This window comes from Apteryx rowi, unplaced genomic scaffold (genome assembly GCF_003343035.1).
Source record: "Apteryx rowi isolate R43461 unplaced genomic scaffold, aptRow1 scaffold_600, whole genome shotgun sequence".
In the NCBI taxonomy this organism is placed as follows: Eukaryota; Metazoa; Chordata; class Aves; order Apterygiformes; family Apterygidae; genus Apteryx; species Apteryx rowi.
In genome coordinates this window covers 175,634-194,849 of record NW_020450873.1, presented here as the reverse complement: position 1 = coordinate 194,849, position 19,216 = coordinate 175,634, and the positions used below count along the sequence as shown (strand labels likewise).

General features: G+C 44.3%; 1 protein-coding gene across 1 annotated transcript in view; it reads left to right on the top strand.

Annotated features, from left to right (window-relative positions):
* CELSR1 (cadherin EGF LAG seven-pass G-type receptor 1) overlaps positions 1-19,216 on the top strand; it is a 180,561-nt gene that overhangs the window by 104,355 nt on the left and 56,990 nt on the right. The window contains exon 5 of the mRNA XM_026083448.1: positions 2,321-2,409. Within this exon, the coding sequence (XP_025939233.1) occupies positions 2,321-2,409 (89 nt within the window). The remainder of the gene's footprint in view (positions 1-2,320; positions 2,410-19,216) is intronic.

The window sequence follows — 19,216 nt, the reverse complement described above, 5'->3', positions numbered from 1 at the left end:
ACTTCCTTTAATCATGCTGTGATTCATTTTGTGTGTTTATTCTTTTTTACACTACGCCATCAGGAAAACTAGGTCCATAAATGTTATCCAAAAATCATACATGAGCCGAAAGAAGAAGTAGCAAGCAAACAAAAACTGCCTGCCACTCTATTCATTTTTGGTAAACAATGCCACCACTGGGGTCTGTGGAGGTATATTAAAGCACCTCCAGCTGGAAGAAGCGGTGAACCACAAAGAATTTAGGAGAACCAAACTGACCGTTCTTTGTGAAGGTGGGCTAGGGAACAAGGTGTGGGGGCTTCAGTGCTTGCTTTCATTCTGTATGAGGACAAAGCCAGCACCTTCTGATACGCACTAATTTCCGCAATAGTTGAGGCACGTGAAGTTGTCAGCACGTAGCTTTGCAGCATGCCCAAGACCTTCTGCAGCAGGCATCGATGGCCAGGCTTTCATCTAGGTTAGGTGAGACCTCTCCAATGGGCACCTAACTCAGGAAAATAACACTGTTATTTCTTGCCTTCCAATTTCAAGGTGGACCTACAGGCTGTGAGCAACTCCAAATGATTTTTATTGAAAGTGAGACATTGCGAACCGTAGAACAGTAGACGCAGAGGCCTAGCCTACGTCAGGGTTGCACACTCACCACCAGCGACAGTCGTGGCCATGAGACCCCGCTGTGAATCCTAAGTGACCCCACGGATTTACCCCATGTGCTGAAGTGCATATCTGTGCCCTTAAAGATATTCCAATTTCACTTCTTCTTTATTTACTTATAAGATGTCCAAATCGGATTTTAAGGCAGGCTTTTGAATGGATCAGTGCAATGAAATAACATGCTACAGTTGGAGAGATTTGCTTTATTCTGTATCTGTCCTCCACCTGTCTAAACTTGAATCAAATTGCTAGGAAGGTACCCTGAGGATGAATGAGAATAAATTCCACTTGTGCATTTAAATGTGGAGAAACTCCTTTAAAATACATGAAACTAAATTTAGATTGCACTACTGCACCTGAGAGCAGGTCTGGTCCTGTATGTTACAAACTGTATTTTATTTGGAAGAAGAATGGTTTGTGTTTTATGGTTTTAAGTAGCATGTAACGAACAGTACAAGTTTTGGACATTTGATCTGATTGTTTTACCTGTCACAACATTTTTTTTGCAGCAAGCAAAGCAAAATGATTAGAGACCAATGATCTTATTTCTGCAGAAGCTACCTAGCTGAATAAAAAAATTAATTTTTACCACATTTTTTCTATCAGCAAGTGAGGCCCATTTCAAAGCAAGATGTCAACCACGTGCTAAAATAAAATCTGTATTATTTAAATAACAGAAGTATATAGGATGGAAGTTAAAGGAGAGTAAAGGACACAGGGTAAAGTACTGGTTGCAAATAAAGAGGAGAAAGTACATTTTAAGTTCAACAATAATGTGAACTTTGTTAGCTTATGGGAGGGAGTTATTTTTCCTGTGGTTTATTATGTAGAATTTTCCAACCATTTCTCCTCTTCTTCCTCAGTAACAGGAACTTTTGCCCAGAATTAAAAAAAAAAAGAGAGAGAGAGAAAGGAAAAAAAGACAAAACCTAGCAATCTATTCTCTGTGCCAGGCCTTTATGTACTGTTGACCAAATATTTATTTTGTTGTTACATCAGAACAGATATGCCTAGCTGCTAAGCTGGTTGTGCTGACTCAGGTTAATTTAAAAGCTTCTACTTTAAAATTGCAGTATAAAGAACCCTCTTTAAAATTGAGGTACTGAAAGGCTGCCAATAATTTCGTTAATCACAGGTAAAAATTTGCTGAGAAAAATGTTACCGTCCATGTGCTCCGTACTTGTAGCTGTCTAACCAGGAGTGCTGTCCCGTTTCAGTTGCTCCCCTTTGACTAGAAGTAGGCTTCCTTTCCCTAACCAAATATCCCCACATAATACTCTTCAGAGCAAAAAAAACCTTAAAGTGCTGCTTTTGACAGAGAAGCAGCAAAGTTCTTGCATGCGTTTTCCTCAGCTGACCACTTCGGCAATAGCTGTACCTACCAAACGCGTCTGCTATTGCACTCTGCGGAAGCATAGTAGAAAATAACATAATTCACTGGAACGTGCCAGAAGCTGTTTTTATATCTGTGCTCCAAAGCAATTCAGTGAAATTGAGGATACTCACTGTCTCACAGGACGAAATTCCAAATTCCTCTGGGGTGAAGGGGTACAGCGGCATCCCGCGTCCAATGGGGGTCTCTCTGCGTTTCGGTTTCGGGCAAAGCAGGGCATGCTTTGTAACGCTGACTGATTTTTCCCTCCGTGCACTCTCGCTGCCCTTCCAGGGGAGACGACCACTACGGTGGCACCGTTCGTTCCAGGAGGGGTCAGTGACGGGCAGTGGCACTCCGTCCAGGTGCAGTACTACAATAAGGTAAGATTAATCGTGTTGGTGGTACTTGTATTATTTGTAAAGTAATAGAGACGATGGGTCATCTAGCTGTGACCTGGTGTGTGCAGGTGACCCGAATTTTTTTTATTTAACCAGGCACACAGCTGCAGGTCTGCACAAGTGGTACCTGTCTTGCTGAGTCAAAAAATCCTCTTGAAGGCTTTTGAGTTTTGTCTCAAGAATGCAAAACCAGACCTAGTATGTCCTTTTCAGAAACAGTGGTATTTCTGAAAATCCCACCATAGAAGTGGCCAGATGCTCGAAACGCTTTCAGTTTTTAGTTCTTCAAGCTTGTCTCAAGTGTCAGTGTATCTAAGGCTGCCAATTTGCTGATTTGGATCTTTCTGAAGAACTGTGCAATATGGTAGTTTTCAGTGTAGTAACTGCAAACCACTAATAGGGAATTTACTGAAACAAAATTCTTCTGTTTAACTGTCTTGTCTTGTGTAAAATGATCAAACCATATAGATAGTGAAAGCTTTTCTGGTTTGGAAAATCAGATTGTAAGATTTTTGGCACTTCCCGGTAGTCACAGGCTGTCCTATTAATAACTGTCTGCTGTGTAAAAAGATATAAAAGAGAAATGCAAAAATCCATATGCTCAGTTGCCCTCACTGTGGGATCCCCAGTCACCCAGCTGCGCTCCTGGTGGGCTGTCAGGAGTCAGTCCCATTTGACTAGGCGAGGGCTTTGTGGAAAGCAGCCGTTTCTGTGCAGAAACAAAATGCAGGCTTTTAGGGTGTACAGTGTCGGTGTACAGTGTCACTGTTTACAGATAGATTTCAGAGCTCTTCTATTTATAACAGAAATTAAAGAATTCGTCTGGTTACTGAGAAGCGTTGCTTTTAAGTCTGACATGATAGCATTATGAAGGATTAAATAAGGAAAGAGAGGGGTATTGTTGACTGTAAAAAGGAAAGAGGATACTAATGTAGGAAGCTGAATGGAAGACGAAGGATTAATATGATCAGCAAGTTCTTTTTTTCCCAGTGCTGCATCTTTTCATCGCAGTTTGTGTGGTGGTTTGAATGAGCGGATTAACAGTTTCATCAGACTCCTAGACAGGGTCTCCTCACCTAAGGATATTATATTGAGGAAATAAAAAACCTTTCTTATTTTTATACTTCCACTGAATATACTTTTAGCTCTCTATTATGTGAAGCACAGAGAGAAGTAAAACTTGGTGTATCTCTGCGTGCATCTGTGGACACAATAAGGGACTTTCTTACATACTGTAAAATGGTATTTTTTCCATATTCTACCTATTCTTTTGGTGAATTGCTTTATTAGAATAAGCGGCCCTTGCTGAGATGCCGAGAGACGCTCGACGTCGCTCAGGCTGAGCAGCACTGCTCGGTGGGTGAGGAGGCCCGCGGCGGCGACGGGGACCGGCCGCGGCTGGGCCGGCCGCTGGCGCAGCCCGCTGAAGCGCTGCCAAGCAGATAAGGGCCCGAAGCAGCTCCAGGACACTCTTTAAAAGGCAAAGAGCTCTGACACACGAGTTAAAAATAAACCTCTGGCTCATTTTCAGGGTTTGCTGCTGTTTAAATAGATTGATAGGTGAATTGTGTTAGCAGTGTGCTGAATGATGTTTTCCTACCATTAAAGCATCAGCCCTGCCATGAGTTTCTTCTCTGGAGGGGAAGGAGCCAGTCCCCACGGGCAGCAGGAAACTCGCAGAGGAAAGGGAGAGCAGAGAGGCTGTCTGCCCCTCATGCCAGTTTTATGCCAGAAAATGCCGCTGATTGAATGCCTTTGCACTTGCGTGGAACAGCGTAGCGATGAACAATATGGTCACTATGTAGAAAGCAGCACTTTGCCCTTTTCCGTCCGTGTTAGAGACTGAGGTCATCACGTTTCAATCTCAGTATTTATTCCAGAAAGGTTGGGTTTGGGCTGGCAGAAGGGAGCTCACGCACCGCTCTCAAGTTAGAAGCATGTGGAAATATTCAGTAAATAACATAAGTAGTAAGTACTAGTACGTACATACTTAGAAAACTCTCAGGGTTTTGCAGCGTGTCTGAGAAGTGCATATGTTGCACCAGCTCCCAGGGCAGGGAAAGCTGCAGGTGGTGCTGCTGGGCAGGGGTATCCAAAGGGAGCCCTGCCGTGTCTGCCTGCCGGGCACTGCTCTCCATGCCCGGGAGCAGGCTTAGGCCTTCGCTTCTGCTGACATCTGTTGCAAAGCAGTTCCTCAGCTACTTTGTGTTTTAACTAAATTGGAAGAAAAAACCCTGTGAAGAGGTTGCAAAGACAGAGATAATTTAGGGATTTGGGTTGTGCCAAGAGTTGTGCCAAGCTAAATGGGATGTTATGTCTAAACTTGATGCAACTAAGACATGTTCGAATAACAGAGTACCCAAAACTCATGACTTTGCTTAGATTATACACAGATTTCAGGTTGGCAGGGGCAGGACAGGGGTAACACCATGCCGTGCACTCGTATGACTTTGCATGTACTTCATCCTGCTACTGTTTCCAAAATCCTACCACACATCTCCAGGTCCTCATCTCTTCACTGCTTCTGCCTCCTGCCTCCACCGTGACAGGCACACAGCCTCCCCGAGCCCTCGGCATCGCCGCTGCACACGTGGCTGCCCCGACCCTCCTTCTCAGCATGTCCCCCTCCCACCACTTCCTATCTCCTTCTTCCCTCCTCAGGCTCACACATCCGATCCCCGGATTCAGCCCTCTTCACAGCATTCCCCCTTCCCCCTCGGCCACTCCCTTGCTCTCACTTTTTGCCAAAATGCCTCTTTTCTGGCTGCTCTGCTGCTGTGGCCACCTGTTTGCTTCAGTTCAGGTATTTGCCTGGAGAATTCTAGGTTTTGTCCCTTTTCAAACTTCTTTTCTTCCCGGTTTTGCCTATGGGACACGTGTAACTGATGGAAACATGAAGATTCTGTTTTATTCATTTATCTATGTCTTGCCATTAAAAAGCCCTTGGAGAGGTGTATATATCTGCTCTTCCTTATCACTCACTTGCGTAGAGTTTCGTCTTCTTCCATCTGCCTTTTGCTTCATTAGCAGGTTTTCTTTATTTAATAAATATTACCACCTTTGTCAGTCTCTTCATGTGTCACTTCCATGCCTTTTTGCACACAGCAACCATTTTGGACTTTTCTTACTTCCACAAAGCCACATTCCTCATGCTCTGACAGCTCAATGCTGCCTGCCTGGGCATCCTGCTACCTGTGCCCCGTCTTTTTTGCACCACGGGAGGCTGCAGGCTCCTTCGAGCTGGACCCTTTCCTCCTTGGAAAATGTGAGGCATGGTGCAGTGCACTTCCAAATAAATAGCAATTCCAAAGTTACCTGTTGTGCTTTCAGCAAGCATTAACGGTCGGGTACCCTGTTAGCCTCATCTTTCTTTCCCAGTTCCCTTTTTTGTTAAACATTTTTAAAGTATTATTTTTAAAACTAAACTGGGAGCTGTCCAGGTTCTTTCTCTCTTTCTGTATTTGTACAGTGTCTAGCAAAAAAAAGGGGGAGTTAGTCCTCTTTGGAGTTTTTGGATACTGCTGTAATTCAAATAAGTAATATTAGATTTCATCACAGTCAAGATTAATTTTTCATCGTTAGTTTTTGCGGATAATGACTGACAGACTTTCATACATAATCAAGATGACTTCAGTCTAAAGTGAATTTTTGTAGATGAGTTTTCACATTTTTGAAAGCTGCGCTTGAAATCAGAATTGATAATAGTTAGATATGGCAGAGTTTGAGCAGTTTTTGGCATCTGCAGCTCTGTAGATGGCATTTTGCTAAGCATCACTGTCATTTGCATTCCAGGAGTGTCTGACATGGATGTGTAGGGACTCTTAGGAAACATCTACAGCAGTTAATTCCTTAACACCTAACTGTTCAGAGATATGCTAGAGATGCTGGTAACCTTGGAGCTTGGTGCCTTGAAGTAAGGTTCCTGCAAAGTCAATTTGGGAATAATAATAATAAATATGAAGTAAGTGTAGAAGTGACTCCTGAGGATTATTTTCTGTATTCAGCTCAGAAGTGATGCACTGGGTGATATTACAAGTATCTTTAGCTGTTGTCAAGGAATGTTGTTTTATAATTAACTCCTCATCAGATTAGCTGTCCTTAGGAAGAAGCATTTAAAATCATTAGCAGGAGGTCAGTTCCCAGCCAGCTTTCCTTGTCGCGCTCGTGCGGGCGCAGCTCTGAACAGCATGGTTGCCTCCATGTGCTGAGCCGGCTCTGTGATCTGCGACAGTCTTACCTGGCGCCACCCAGGCTTCCCCGTGATCCGTCATATCGGCTTGTGATTTGGGACGGGGTGCCAGTGTCTATCAAGTGTGTTCCCCTCCAGCGGCAGGGGGACGCTGCAGACGGAGTTGGCATCCCTTCACCTAACCCTGTGCAGGTACGAGAGATGAGCTGTGCTCAAATATCACTGTGATATTTGTCGGCTCCTCTGTCCCCTAAGCCATGCACACTGCAATTCCTCTTCCAACACCAGCCACTCACCATGACGTTTGCAGAGGAGCAGCAAAGCAGTTCTCTACTGGATAAAGTACTTGGTGCTTTCTTACAAGTGCTGTCATGTACAGGCACTGTGAAACACTGCCGTAACGAAGCAGGCTCTATCAGAAGAGGAAAGGAAGCAATGTTGTTTCGTTGAACGTGTACCGATGAAAATGGATGCTTCCTCCCCTGGTAACAGTTGGCACACTTGGTTTCAGGAGAGGTGCCTAAGGGAAGCAAATAGATGTCTTAGCAAGGCAGTGTTGGCTCTGTATTGAGTTTTTTGAAGGGAGAACACCAAGGGGAAAGAACTAGCAGCTATAAGAGAGCAAAAGTGAACTAGGAATGTTTTATGGCCATTCTCTAGTTTCAGTTATATATTAAAAGCCTTGTCAGCTACACAGTAGCAAGGTATCGGTTTACCTGTTAGCAGAGTTTCTTGCAGTTACAGATGTTTGCTGGCAGCTGGGGGAAGGCAGGGAGGAAAGCTGTTCACTGCTTCTGTTAGCTAAAAAATGTTGTCTTCTGGGATCCTGATCCCGCAACCATTAAAATCAATGAGAGGTATTAAATTAAAGGTGACCTACATGACCTGCTTTCTGAAGAGGTATATATATTTATAAGACACATTTTGGGGTGGGGTTTTTTGGAAGGAAAGCTGAGAGAAGGAGGAGAATTTCAGCCTGGCAAATACAACATTGATGTAAAGTAGAAGTAGCAGCCTGCTGCTGATTCACAGAGGAGCTGGAGTGAGAGGTAGCAGCGATGTAAGCTGCCCTCTTCGCCCTGCTACTGTGCTTCCTTTCCCCATGATGAGAGCATGGTCAGCCTGTGGCAGGGGTTTGGTCCTCATTCAGTCCTTCGGCTCTGCTGAGCCTGCCAGCCTTGGTGACAGTGAACAGATTTAGTCATGCTAATATTTATCTGTTTGGAATGAGACCAAAACCACCAGGCTGTTTGATGGTCACAATGGTCAGTACCAATAATATCACATAAAATATCTGGCATTCATTGCATATACAGGATCATATATGTTTGCAGGCAGTGTTTGGTGTGGGACATTTTAGAGAGCCTGGTAATGGGTCATGGTTTTTCTTAAGTGAAAACTTCACTCTCCCAAACTTCTGGTAGAGATGCAATTTTGTTCAGAATTTAAGATATATCATCAAGTTTATGTTAATGTTTTACCTGACTCATTACCGCAGGGTAGAATTCATCATTTGGCATAAGATAAAAGTCTTTTACGTATGGACATGTTCCTTTAATTATAGAGGGCATGTACATGTATATTTATATACTGTGTACCTCATATGTTACTTATACATATATGACATCAAAGTTGCTTGAGGATGTTACTGTTCTACAGACAGAACCTTTTTCTGTATCTGTTTAAGGGAGGGTAATTTTACCTAGAAGGACTGAAAACCTGTAAAGAGCAGAGAGAAACATGATATGAATGTCTGATCTATATTACAGTAATTCACTGGAGGTTGGGATGAACAAATCCTTAAATGACTCACAGAATGACTCACAAAAGTAACGATTGTAAGATTAAGCACTGTGTGTGCATGAGATCCTCTTCCCACAGGTCAAGAGGTGCAAAAACAACGGGTGCTTCAGAAATCATCTGGGCTGTATTGGTCACTCGAGCCTCAAGGCTCCTAACAAGGAGATATGTAAGACAAACATTACACTTTTTCCAGAACTGGGCTAAGGGTTCTTGTGATATTTGACAGTAGATAGTAAGTTGCTATTCTTTTACTCTTTCATGTCATTTCTTTAGGCTGCTAAAAATGTATTTTGTTCTTATTTCAGTTGCTTGACTCTCTTGGGGGTAGCCCATGTGAAAGACATTTTCTGTACAGCTCCTGCATCCTTTCACAGCAGTTACAATTAGCAGGGGACCTACTGCTTTCAGTCCCTGTTCCCATTAGGCAGAGCTCAGATCTGTGTTTAGCTTGAAGACAGACTCCAAACTAAACAGGCAAATTCTTCAATTAAACTTAAAAGAAATGATTGCTGCTTAGGGCTGATCTTCAGTGCATTGCGAATTCAAAATGCAATACATGACTTGCTCTAAATCAGACTCACCTATGCTTTCAAAAATCTCCTGCCTGTGGTAAGTGATGGTTTCTCTTGAGCTCACTGGCCTTCATCTGGGGCAAGCTGGAGCTTGACTATCACTGAAGTCTGAACTAGTGCTGTAGAGATTTAACTCTCAGCCCACTTGAGTGCTAGCATTTGCCAGAACCTTTCCTTCCTGGAGAGCTTGTGTCTATCCCTCACCTACACACTAACAGCTCTTTCCGTGTGCCAAAATACCCCCATTTCAGTGCCAAGACCCATGCTATAATTGATTTTCCATACCTCAGGTACGTGTTGCAGCTCTCCTGTTGTTCTTGATCAGCCAGATTGTGAGTGGGCAGGGAGGGGAGCATTTGCCCTAGCATGCAAGTTCCTCAGCTGAAGCTGATCCCAGATGGTTATTTAACTCTGGATATATAGCTGCGATATGGTGATGATTTTGAGTCTGCCTCCACAAACTATCCATATTGTTCATAGTGCCCAACTGTGAACTGGCTGGAAGGTGGCATACCTCTGGGCAAAGAAACCCAACTCAGTATCTGGGGAAAGCTCAGCGAGCCCCATTTGCTCACACAGTTTGACTGACCTCTCTCCAGAGGTGCTGTACAGAACTGGTCTGTGCCTCATGGCCTCAAGGCTCCAGAGCAAAACTGGGGGCAATTGAGAGTGGAAGATGTTGAGGATGATGTGTTGGGACTGCTGCCAGCCCCAATAGTCTTGGGATGAAGTGGCTCAGATCCCTGCAGTACTTGCTTGAGAGTCCAGGGATGAAGTGAAAGAAGGGACAGGGTCAGGAAGGAAAAGGCAGGAAGAAAAAAGCATCCCCAAGCTAGCTAAGAGCTTAATTTGCTTAGTTCCTCTTGCTAGTCAGGAAATTACATATCGGTCAGGAGAAGCAGTGTTGTAAGGGAGCTCTGTGGGGCTGGGGCCAGCAGCTGCATGTGGGTAAGCCACCATTTCCCCTTATCCTCAACACCAAGGAGCAGGTCTGTGCCATCACTGTTTCCCCCAACACCACCATTTCCTGGTGAAATCCTGCTTTCTCCTTTGCCCGAGCACAGAGAACAGGCTACAACAACCATGGTGTCTACTGTCTTGAGGAAACTATTGGCTTGTGCGGCTCACCACTGCCCTCTGTTTCTGCATACCTTGACAGCCATGTCCATCACCACTGTCTTGGTCAGCCTTAGCTTGCATCAGTCCCCAAGGAGAATTCAAAATGGGCTCAAGCAGGGTGGAAAAATCAAAGCCTTCAATGGAGATTCGTTGTAAAAGACAGTGCCAAACAGACCAAACAAACTTGCAGGCGGTTGGGAATGGAGGACCCGACTGGGCACCAACGGTTCTGGTTGCCTACAAAGCAGTCCGCTCTCCCTGCCATTGCCTCTAGCACTTCACTGTTCAAGGAAGCAATCCAGAATCCTGTAGATAATAGCATCCTAAGAAAAGAAAAAAGCAGAGGAACAACTTATTTTGGTGTAGTCTAGAACGTATCAGAGGCCATAACTGCTGCAGGAAGAAAAGTACATCTTGAGATGCTCTACCATTTGCCCCAGGTTTTTTATTTTGACATGCATTTTACTGTGGTCTTGTAGAAGGATTCAAGGAGCTTCTCATCAGCACAATTCCCTGAAGGCCTTTTGTGTTTTATGGCAGCCCCAGCTTCTCTCCCTGCTTGCTAGACTTGGCCATTCCACAGCAGTCATTTATTTGCCCATTATTCAGAGATGTCTAAAGAGGCATAAATTAAGGGTTTACCTATTGGGAGATAACATCTTTCAATGTCATTACCGTTAAAAGAAAATTAAAAGCATCTGCAGATCTGTTGCAGTCTACCTACCTTCACTCCCTGCACGCTCTTCACCTCCATGTGCAATTTTTATCATGTCTATGTAATAAATAAGAAGCACTTTACAAGACCCCTGGTGTTTAGCATCTTCAGGGTAAAGATTTTCCATAGCGGACGGGAGCAACAGCCTTGAGATAAAATAGTCAGCCTTTACCTGGCTGCCTTGGAGATATAATGGGAGTGTCTTTTCCTGTTTTCTAAATGGAGCAGAAAAATCAAGCCAGCTGCTTAAAAGGCTCTCCTACACAGATGCATCCCAGATGTCCTGTCCTATGGCAGGTTTCTGGTCTAGCAAAAGGAAGAGGATGTATAAATATACGGACTTGACCAGAAAGTCTGATGAACTCCCAAGGGAAACGTGAGGGGAGAAGCAAAAACCTTGGACTGCAGCTGAGAAGGTGCTGGGAGTGGTGAGGACACAGTAACCAGCAAGGCCTAGCAGCAGAAGTGTAGGGGGCAGCTGCACACTGCAGCAAAGGGATGGCATGGGTTTACCTTAGAGATGTGGTGAGCCTTGCTGGAGCATGCCTTGCTGATGTGGAGTGTCTTCATGTGTTACCTGCGTTGACGGTGTGGCAAGCATAAGCTCTTGGTTTCTGTCTTGAACAACCCCTGCATTTTCTTATACTGTTACAAATGTTTTGACTGCATCTCATTAGCAGGATTATCTTTAGGATTATCTTTATAGCAAATCTCTAATGTTCATCACTGCTTTTGTCTTTGTAAAGCCTCTATTTTGGCTCTTGGACCATATGTTGTGCAACTACATAGCAACAGCCAGAAACAGGGTACTGTCAAAGGACTCGAGGAAGCATATGCAAAGGTTCCCTCTTAAAAACTCAGGTCCGCCTCTGTTCCCAGGCACTAGATTTGGCTAGATCCCAGTTTCATCCAGCCACCAGTCACTGGGGGTGTGTCACAGCCGTGCTCTAAAATTCAAGTACTACTGGCCTCTGTGCAGGTGCACTCTTGGGCACCTGAAAGCTCAGCGCCACTTGCATTCCCCAGCACAGGCAGATAGGATCTTCCCCTTAATTTGAACACATTGTAATAGGGCAAGCAGCATAGGCAATTGCAGACACTGAAAGCCATGCTAATCTGCATCAGAGAGATTAATGTAGCACTTTGTTTTGCATACGGTGGAATAAAATATAGCAATCTCTGGCAGCCTGCTGCAGAGACAAGTGCAAGCCCTGTTGACTACAGCACACATGCCCCGGTGCTGGGTGCCTGTGGAGCTGGCTGATAGATTATATCATTTCCTCCTGAAAACACAGACCCTCTCTGATGATAGCAAATTCACCTGTTATGGAAATATAATTATTCTTTATTTAGGACTCATAATCAGTCTCACCCCTTGCTGTTCCCCTGCTGCCTTTGGAAGAAAAACAAAGGCAGATATCAAATAGCATTTGAGTGAAACTCAGATTGTGACAACTGCATGAAAAGACATTGATGAGGTTGGTTACTGCTTGCTCTCCTGTAAAGAGAGATTAATTCTTACTAGTAGGGCTGGGTCTGAAGTGCTCTGTTCCCCCAGGACTGACAGGCAAACAGGAGCATTGCACAGAGGTTCGTTATGGGCTTCCCCATGCCACCCCAGTGCTACCCTCGTCCTTCGAGCGCGAGGTTCCCGTTTCGGTGTGAAAGACTTGTTTGCTCCCTGGATCTGCTCAGCCCCTGGTTTCCTTGCTGAGCTTGCCAACAAGGCTGCCAGCGGTGCTGGTGATTTATGATGCAGGCACTTGCCTGCAGCTGAATAGAGATTACTGGCTCCTTGGACAAAAGCCACATAGCTGCCACCAGCTAGGCATAACTTTTAGTCATTGGACCCAAGGTGAAAGATTTTGCCCTGAAAGTATCCAGTATGCTGTCCAGTATCACTTACTTCTCAGTCTGAACAGTCGGAAAAAGTGATTGACAATTACAGTTTCAGGTAGTAGATAATGCAGTCTGTACCTGGGAACACCTCCCGTACTGGGGAGGGATTTCGTTTCTGAGTAACTCTTTCGAATGTTAATTTTTAGAACTCTGTGGGAAAAGACAAAACCTAATAGAAGTCAAGTCATCGAAAATGTAATAAAGATTTGATATGGCTTACATAAATGTCTATCGCTCGTGACATCTGAACAGACATAATTGCAGTCTGAGGGAGAATTCCTGAAATTAATCCCCTGGTGGCTTCCAAACTAATTTATTAAAGGATTGAGAGGGATTTTCTAAACAAACAATGCAGTTGTTGAAGATTGTGATAATGCTGCTGTTGATCAGATGCGGGCCCCACTACGGTTTGAATTTTATTGGCTGAGAATGAGATCACATTCAGACTTGCTGTGTTTACAGCGTCTGTAATCAACACAGACCTGCTCCAGCATTTCTTGGCATTGTGTGGTGAAGAATTGGTCCTTTAAACATGCAGGACATTAATTGCAATGTTAAGCCATGTATTGGGGGGGGGGGGAGCAGCACTGAAAATATCATTCATTTAAGAAAAATAGACTTCTCTGTGGCTTATTTTTCCAATAAAAAATATAAAAAAATCCCTGCTTTTGTGAATCCACATTTCCAAACTTAAATTCATAATATCTCTTAAGAAATGCCAATACAGCTTTTAAAAGCTCTCTCAGGTGTGCAAGGCAGAAAACATGTTAAAATGTAGTGCTTCCTACAGCACCAAAACAAATCAGATATTCTTACTTATGATTTGGCTGTATTTCTAATTTTATCACTCCCTTATCATTCACACCATTGCAAATATTTAGTATTTAACAATTGAATGGTTGTTTCGGTCAGTGGTGACACAGCAAGCAGGCAGGCAGTGGGCAATACTAACTTCCAGCTGAGCACTGACCATATTCTTTGCAAGATCATCAGTTTGTACTGGATACCTTTTCTTCTACAGAATTTTCATGAGATCGAAAATTTTGCCATAGCTTGAACATGGAAAAATTTACAAGACACCAAAAACATAGAGTGTGACTGCAGTCAAATCTTTAATTTTAGTTCTGAAAAGAACCCGTCTGTGGGGCCTCCTTTTCACAGGGAAAGTTGCAGGGAGCTCTTCAGTAACACGAAGAAGAAAAGCAATTCAAGTGATGCAGTTAAAAAGTCACTTTCTTTGCTAATCGTGACCAAAATATTTATACCTGTCCTGAGGGGCATGCATATTTAATTTACCCTCCAACTGAAGAGGTCAAGTTTTTACTCAGTTAACAATATTGTTCACCAGATAAGGTTATGATAGCTCTTGATAACTTTCTTAAAAGAACAAAGTTACTGTATCAGCAGAGTATTGTGGTTTTTGGTGGACAGACTCATGTACTTACAAAGCATGATGGTAACTAGTGCTTGAGGCACACCTACAGTATATGTGTATGACCTTTGAATTAGAGGAAGTTATATCTGTGCATTTGGTATTGTTTATCTGTACTGTGTATTTTGTGGTGGTAGTGGGCATGGCCCTTTTAAAAAATGTAGCAATTAAAATTACAAGCATCTAAAGGAAGGAAAAGAAATTAGATTTTCCATTGCTGAATGCATGCCAGGATTTTACATTTAAAGTTCAAAATGTTGTTCTAGTCAAACACATAAAATGTTCCTTGTGTCTGAATGCAAAACATGTCATTTCCTACATGCTCAAAACTAAATTTTTAAATTGCCATCATAAAAGGCAATCTGTGCAAAAATAGTTTGGTTTATGAGTCATTTCCTGGTGTTCCAGCCCAAGATTCAGAGATTCCAGTCCTTAGTGAGGCCCACTTCATGCTCTTCCACTCAAATCCTGAAGATCATCAATGAAATTCCTAGTCTGGATAAGATCATGGATTTGATATATGGAAACTGAAGCTTGACAGATTCTGTTTAGAAATAGTATGCAACGTTATTAACAGTAAAGGTATATAATCAGCAGGATAATTTGCCCAAGGTTATGGTAGTTTCACCATTCTTTGAAGTCTTTAAACCAAGTCTATATTTCCTTTCCTAAAGGAGAGTTTTGGCTCAGCAGGAGGCCATGTTCTTGAGACAGCACTCACCCGGGTTGATGTCTTGTGATTATATAAGGCGAAAGGCTGATTAAGTGATAATATCAGTCCCTTTCAGCCATAATGGGCAGCAAGAAGGATCTTGTAAAAACTCATACAGAACTCCAACCCGCACCATAACAGGAGGGAAGGCCGGGAGTGAGGAGGGCAGGAGACGTACTGCTGTATGTCTGCCTTGTCCTTTCACACTACACATGCCTCTGTTGCTGCCTTGGTGGGCCTTTGGTCTGACCTGTGACAACCATCCCTACGCTCCTAACATCTGAAAATCTTCAAAGGGCAGGCTGGCTAGTATTTGCCTTTTTGTTCTGGTCCTGCTCTGACATGGTTATAGAGCCCTGCAGGATTTAATGGGTGCAATGGAGGCAGCTGGTCTTTCCTTGCAGAACAGGCACGTACAAACCTGGTCTTTAAAACAGTTTCCTGCAATTTCACCAATATTTATTCATGCAGATTTCAATTAGTAGGTTGGCTGGTTGGTTTTTTTTTTCTGGTAAGGGGTAAGTGAAAAGTGATTGATATCTGAGAAAGGAAATCAGGATCTGGCTGTAGAGTGACATTCCATTGGCTTGACACAGAATAACAAATAACTCGCCTCTAAATCTGTGTCTCAGGAAATGAAAGTGTAAAGCAGTGAAAGTCATTTAGAGGTCATTGAAATGCAAAGTGTATCCTGCTCCAAAGCCCTGAATTGCTCAGCTATCTTTAACAGCTTTAGGAAATTTGTTACACTGCTAGGGAAGAAGTTGGCCAAGCAAGTGCAGAATGGTTTAATATCTTTCTCTCCTCTGTGTGCTTTTTGCGGTATTACTGCTGCAGAATTTGCAAACAACACCTGAAAATAATTGATGTTATGGTGTTCATTTCATATGCAAATGAGAACAACAACCTTTCAGAAATAATCCCCAGGTTTTCACTTAGCAAATGATGTTATGGACCACGGTTTGAAGTTGAAACCAAGCCAAACTCCTACTCTTCTCCTCAGAGAGGGCTGGAAACCTCATCCTTGTAAAAGGTGCTCAGCACTCACTGTTGTCACTTCAGCAAATGGGCCAGAATTTAAATACTTAACTTGTGTGCCTATGCTTCTCTCTTACACTATTGGCACTTCAAGGCTTGTGGGCTGTAGCAGCTTGCAGCTTTGGGTTTTCTGGTCTGCAGATGGCCCCTGCCCCAGCTCTCAGGGGAGCTGGCACAAGGTGATACCCCCTGAGCCTGGGTTAACTCCAGCTGTTTAACACCTCCACACTGCAAAATTCCCCTGAGGTTTAGTGGAGCATCATGACAGTTCCCAAAATGGTGTTTTTCAGCTCCTCTGTCTTTGAAGGCAAAAAAGATTCGAGGGAGCTACAATAGAATTGACAGAGTCTGAATGGTCATTTTATCATAGTACAGCCTTGAAGAGTGTGCTTCAAGGTTGTGCCCCATGTAGGGTGATGCAGTGGCCTGCAAAGGCAGCGTTGTTTGAGTCGATGGAGAACATGGGGCGATAGGTAACAAGTGCCATGAAGTGGCACTGGCAGTTAGTGACACATGCTCAGTTCTGGTTTCACTGAGGCTATGGCATTGCATTACTTTCTTGCTGTGATTCCTGATGCTGGTCTTTTCCCCACATTAATGGCAGGTGAACATTTGTTCTTATAAACACAAGACATGTCTGCGTAGCTACAGATTTGGGTCCCTGTTGTTACAGAGCTACACCTATAATGACAACCATTTCTCACATCTGACTATCACTATTTTTTGTGTTCTTTTGTTTCAAAGCAGGTATGTTCTTTTTCCAAAAAATACCCTTGTCCTTTTCTTGGTTGCAAAAGAGTATTTCCCCCCTCTATTCTATTTTAGACGGGGTGAAACACTGATTGAGTGTGGCACACTGTTTCTAGCAGAGTCATTGAAATGGCTCCTCAGGAATTTGGTGCAAGTACTTTGAAGTGCGCTGTTATCTCAGTTTAATCACACAGTAAATCTACAGTAACTCACTGATTCACAGAGAGCTTTTCAGGTATTTTGCATCTGTCTGTAGAGTGAGGGGAAGCAGCACTTTGCAGCTACCGCAGCTGCACCTGATCATGCAGGAATATTTGTGTGACAGGGGGGACCCAAGCAAAGACCCAGCCACAGCCAGAGGAGCAGCCCACGGAGCAGAGGAAGGGAGGTTTCCCTGGCTTTTAAAGGCCCCGTTGTCTCCCCTTCAGTCACACTGGGCAGCAGTTCACTTGCCAAGGTGCCACCAGAGAAGAAAATGGGACTAGTCCAAAGGGAGCGAGCCGCTTGGTGTGAAGAAGTGTGTCACATTGTACACATTTCTGGGTATTACTTGGACTCTGACAGCAATAATGTTCAAGCCTTGGATGCAAAATTAAGCTGTAAAACATACGCTATTTATAGAAGGCTGAAAGTATTTGGGAGTGGTATTTTTGGCAGGTACCTAGGGACAAAAGGTGAACGGAGAAGGTATTGCTGAACTATGAGAAGAGAGTGCACAAAGGAGGAGGAGGAGGAGGAGGGAAGGGAGGCAGGACAAGGGCGTAAGAGCAGGGCTGGAGAGCAGGAGAGGGGCAGGCAGCAGGAGGCCCTGCCATGGAGGCGGTACAGCGGGGAGGGAAGGAGCTGGAGAAGGCAGACAAGGTAATTTGCAGGAGCAAAGCAAGTGTGGTGCTTGGTGTCTCGGACCCGGAAAGCTGGATGTTGTCCGAGAGGAGTGGGCATGGTCTCGCAGCAAAAACGGCTGCTTCTGACTGTGTTGCTGACTCATCAGCAAAGAGCAGAGAGGCACCTGGTAGTACAAATTTGAGAATAAAATTGCCATTGCAGGCAAGAAAATCCTGTTCTTCCTGTCAATACTGCGGCTGGCTTTGCCAGTATTAGTCAAATCCAAGCATATGGCCTTTGCAAGAGCTGCATGATAGTTGTGAAGATACCTGGTTGGTCAGCGTGGAAGGAAGGTGCACTTTGGGTGCTGTTCATGTGCGCTCGTGGCTTTCCGCAGGCTGGCCACGAGGCATCGCATCTCTCGCGACGTCGTGGCCTGGTGACAGGAGTGCAGCACCTCCGAGGGCAGTGCCATCTGCGCCGCCCTGTCACCTAACTGTCGAAAGCCTCCTGCTTTGAATATCAAAGTTCAGCCTCTGGATGCAGCTGTGAAGGAGATAGCAAATCAGTCTAGTAGAACTTGCTCAATGTCCTGGCCCAACCTGGCTTCTGGCTGATGAACCCGAGACTATCAGCGTTTCAGTGGGTTTGTCTAGGAAAAGGAACTGGTCTGATGGCTTCTCTGGATTTGCATTTTTGACTCAGTGATGGGAAGCTTTTTGTTTTCCTTTTCAATGTTACAGGCTCTCATGTTTCTCTGCAGCTCCAGCCAAGTTTGTATAAAGAAATGTCATTAGCATATTCAGGGAATAAAGGGGGTACCTACATCAAAGGACTGAGGATTTTATGTGAAATATTTGTCCTGCCTTCCCCTGCTGACTAATCAGGAGGTATCCGGTGGGAGCGTGTGAAGGATTCTCCGTTCTTCACACTGTATTATTTTAAAGGTGCTCTGGAAATCTGTAGGGGGAAATTTTACAAAGCAGAAATTAACCATAATGGTTTGTCTTAATCTGACCCAATTTCCAGTTTCCCGGTTGATCAAAACTGTCTACAAATTCATATCATGGCATTAAGCTTCTCTGGCATTTACTAATTTCTTCCCCCTGAATTGCAAACGCCACGCTTTCTCCCAGCCACCCTTGTTGTTTCCTGCTTATTTATTTATTTCCCTTGCCGGGCTTGGACTCTGGCTGCTGGGTCCAACGAGCGGGCAGCCCCGGCTGGGAGTTAATGAGCTTTTTTGACCACTGAAGCAGTGAAGTGTTGCCTGGGAATCAGAGGCTTTCTTCCCTTTCTGCATGTTAGATAGTTGCGCCGAGGCAGCAGGTTAACGAAGGAGGCGCGGGAGGCTGGCGGGCTGCCTAACGAGCGGAGGGAGCCCGGGCGCGCAGGAGGTGCCCCGCGACACCCCGCGACACCCCACACCCCGGCGGGACACACCACCCCTCGCTCCGTTTTCCCTGCCTTGTGCCGGAGCTGCAAGCGTTAGGAAGCAGCGAGGCCTGGAGGATTCGAACATGCTGCATTTTGCACTGGCTGCCCCCGACTTTGGGGAGGTGGGGGCTGAGCCAATGAGTGCAGGAGAATGCTGTTTTGTTTTAAAAATAACTGGGAAACAGATTCTTTTTAACCTTTAACCACGCGAAACAGTCAATAAATCATTAGCTACTGATTAACAAAAACAGAAGGGTAACTTATTGTCCGGTAAGCAAACTGTTGGAAACGTTGAAAA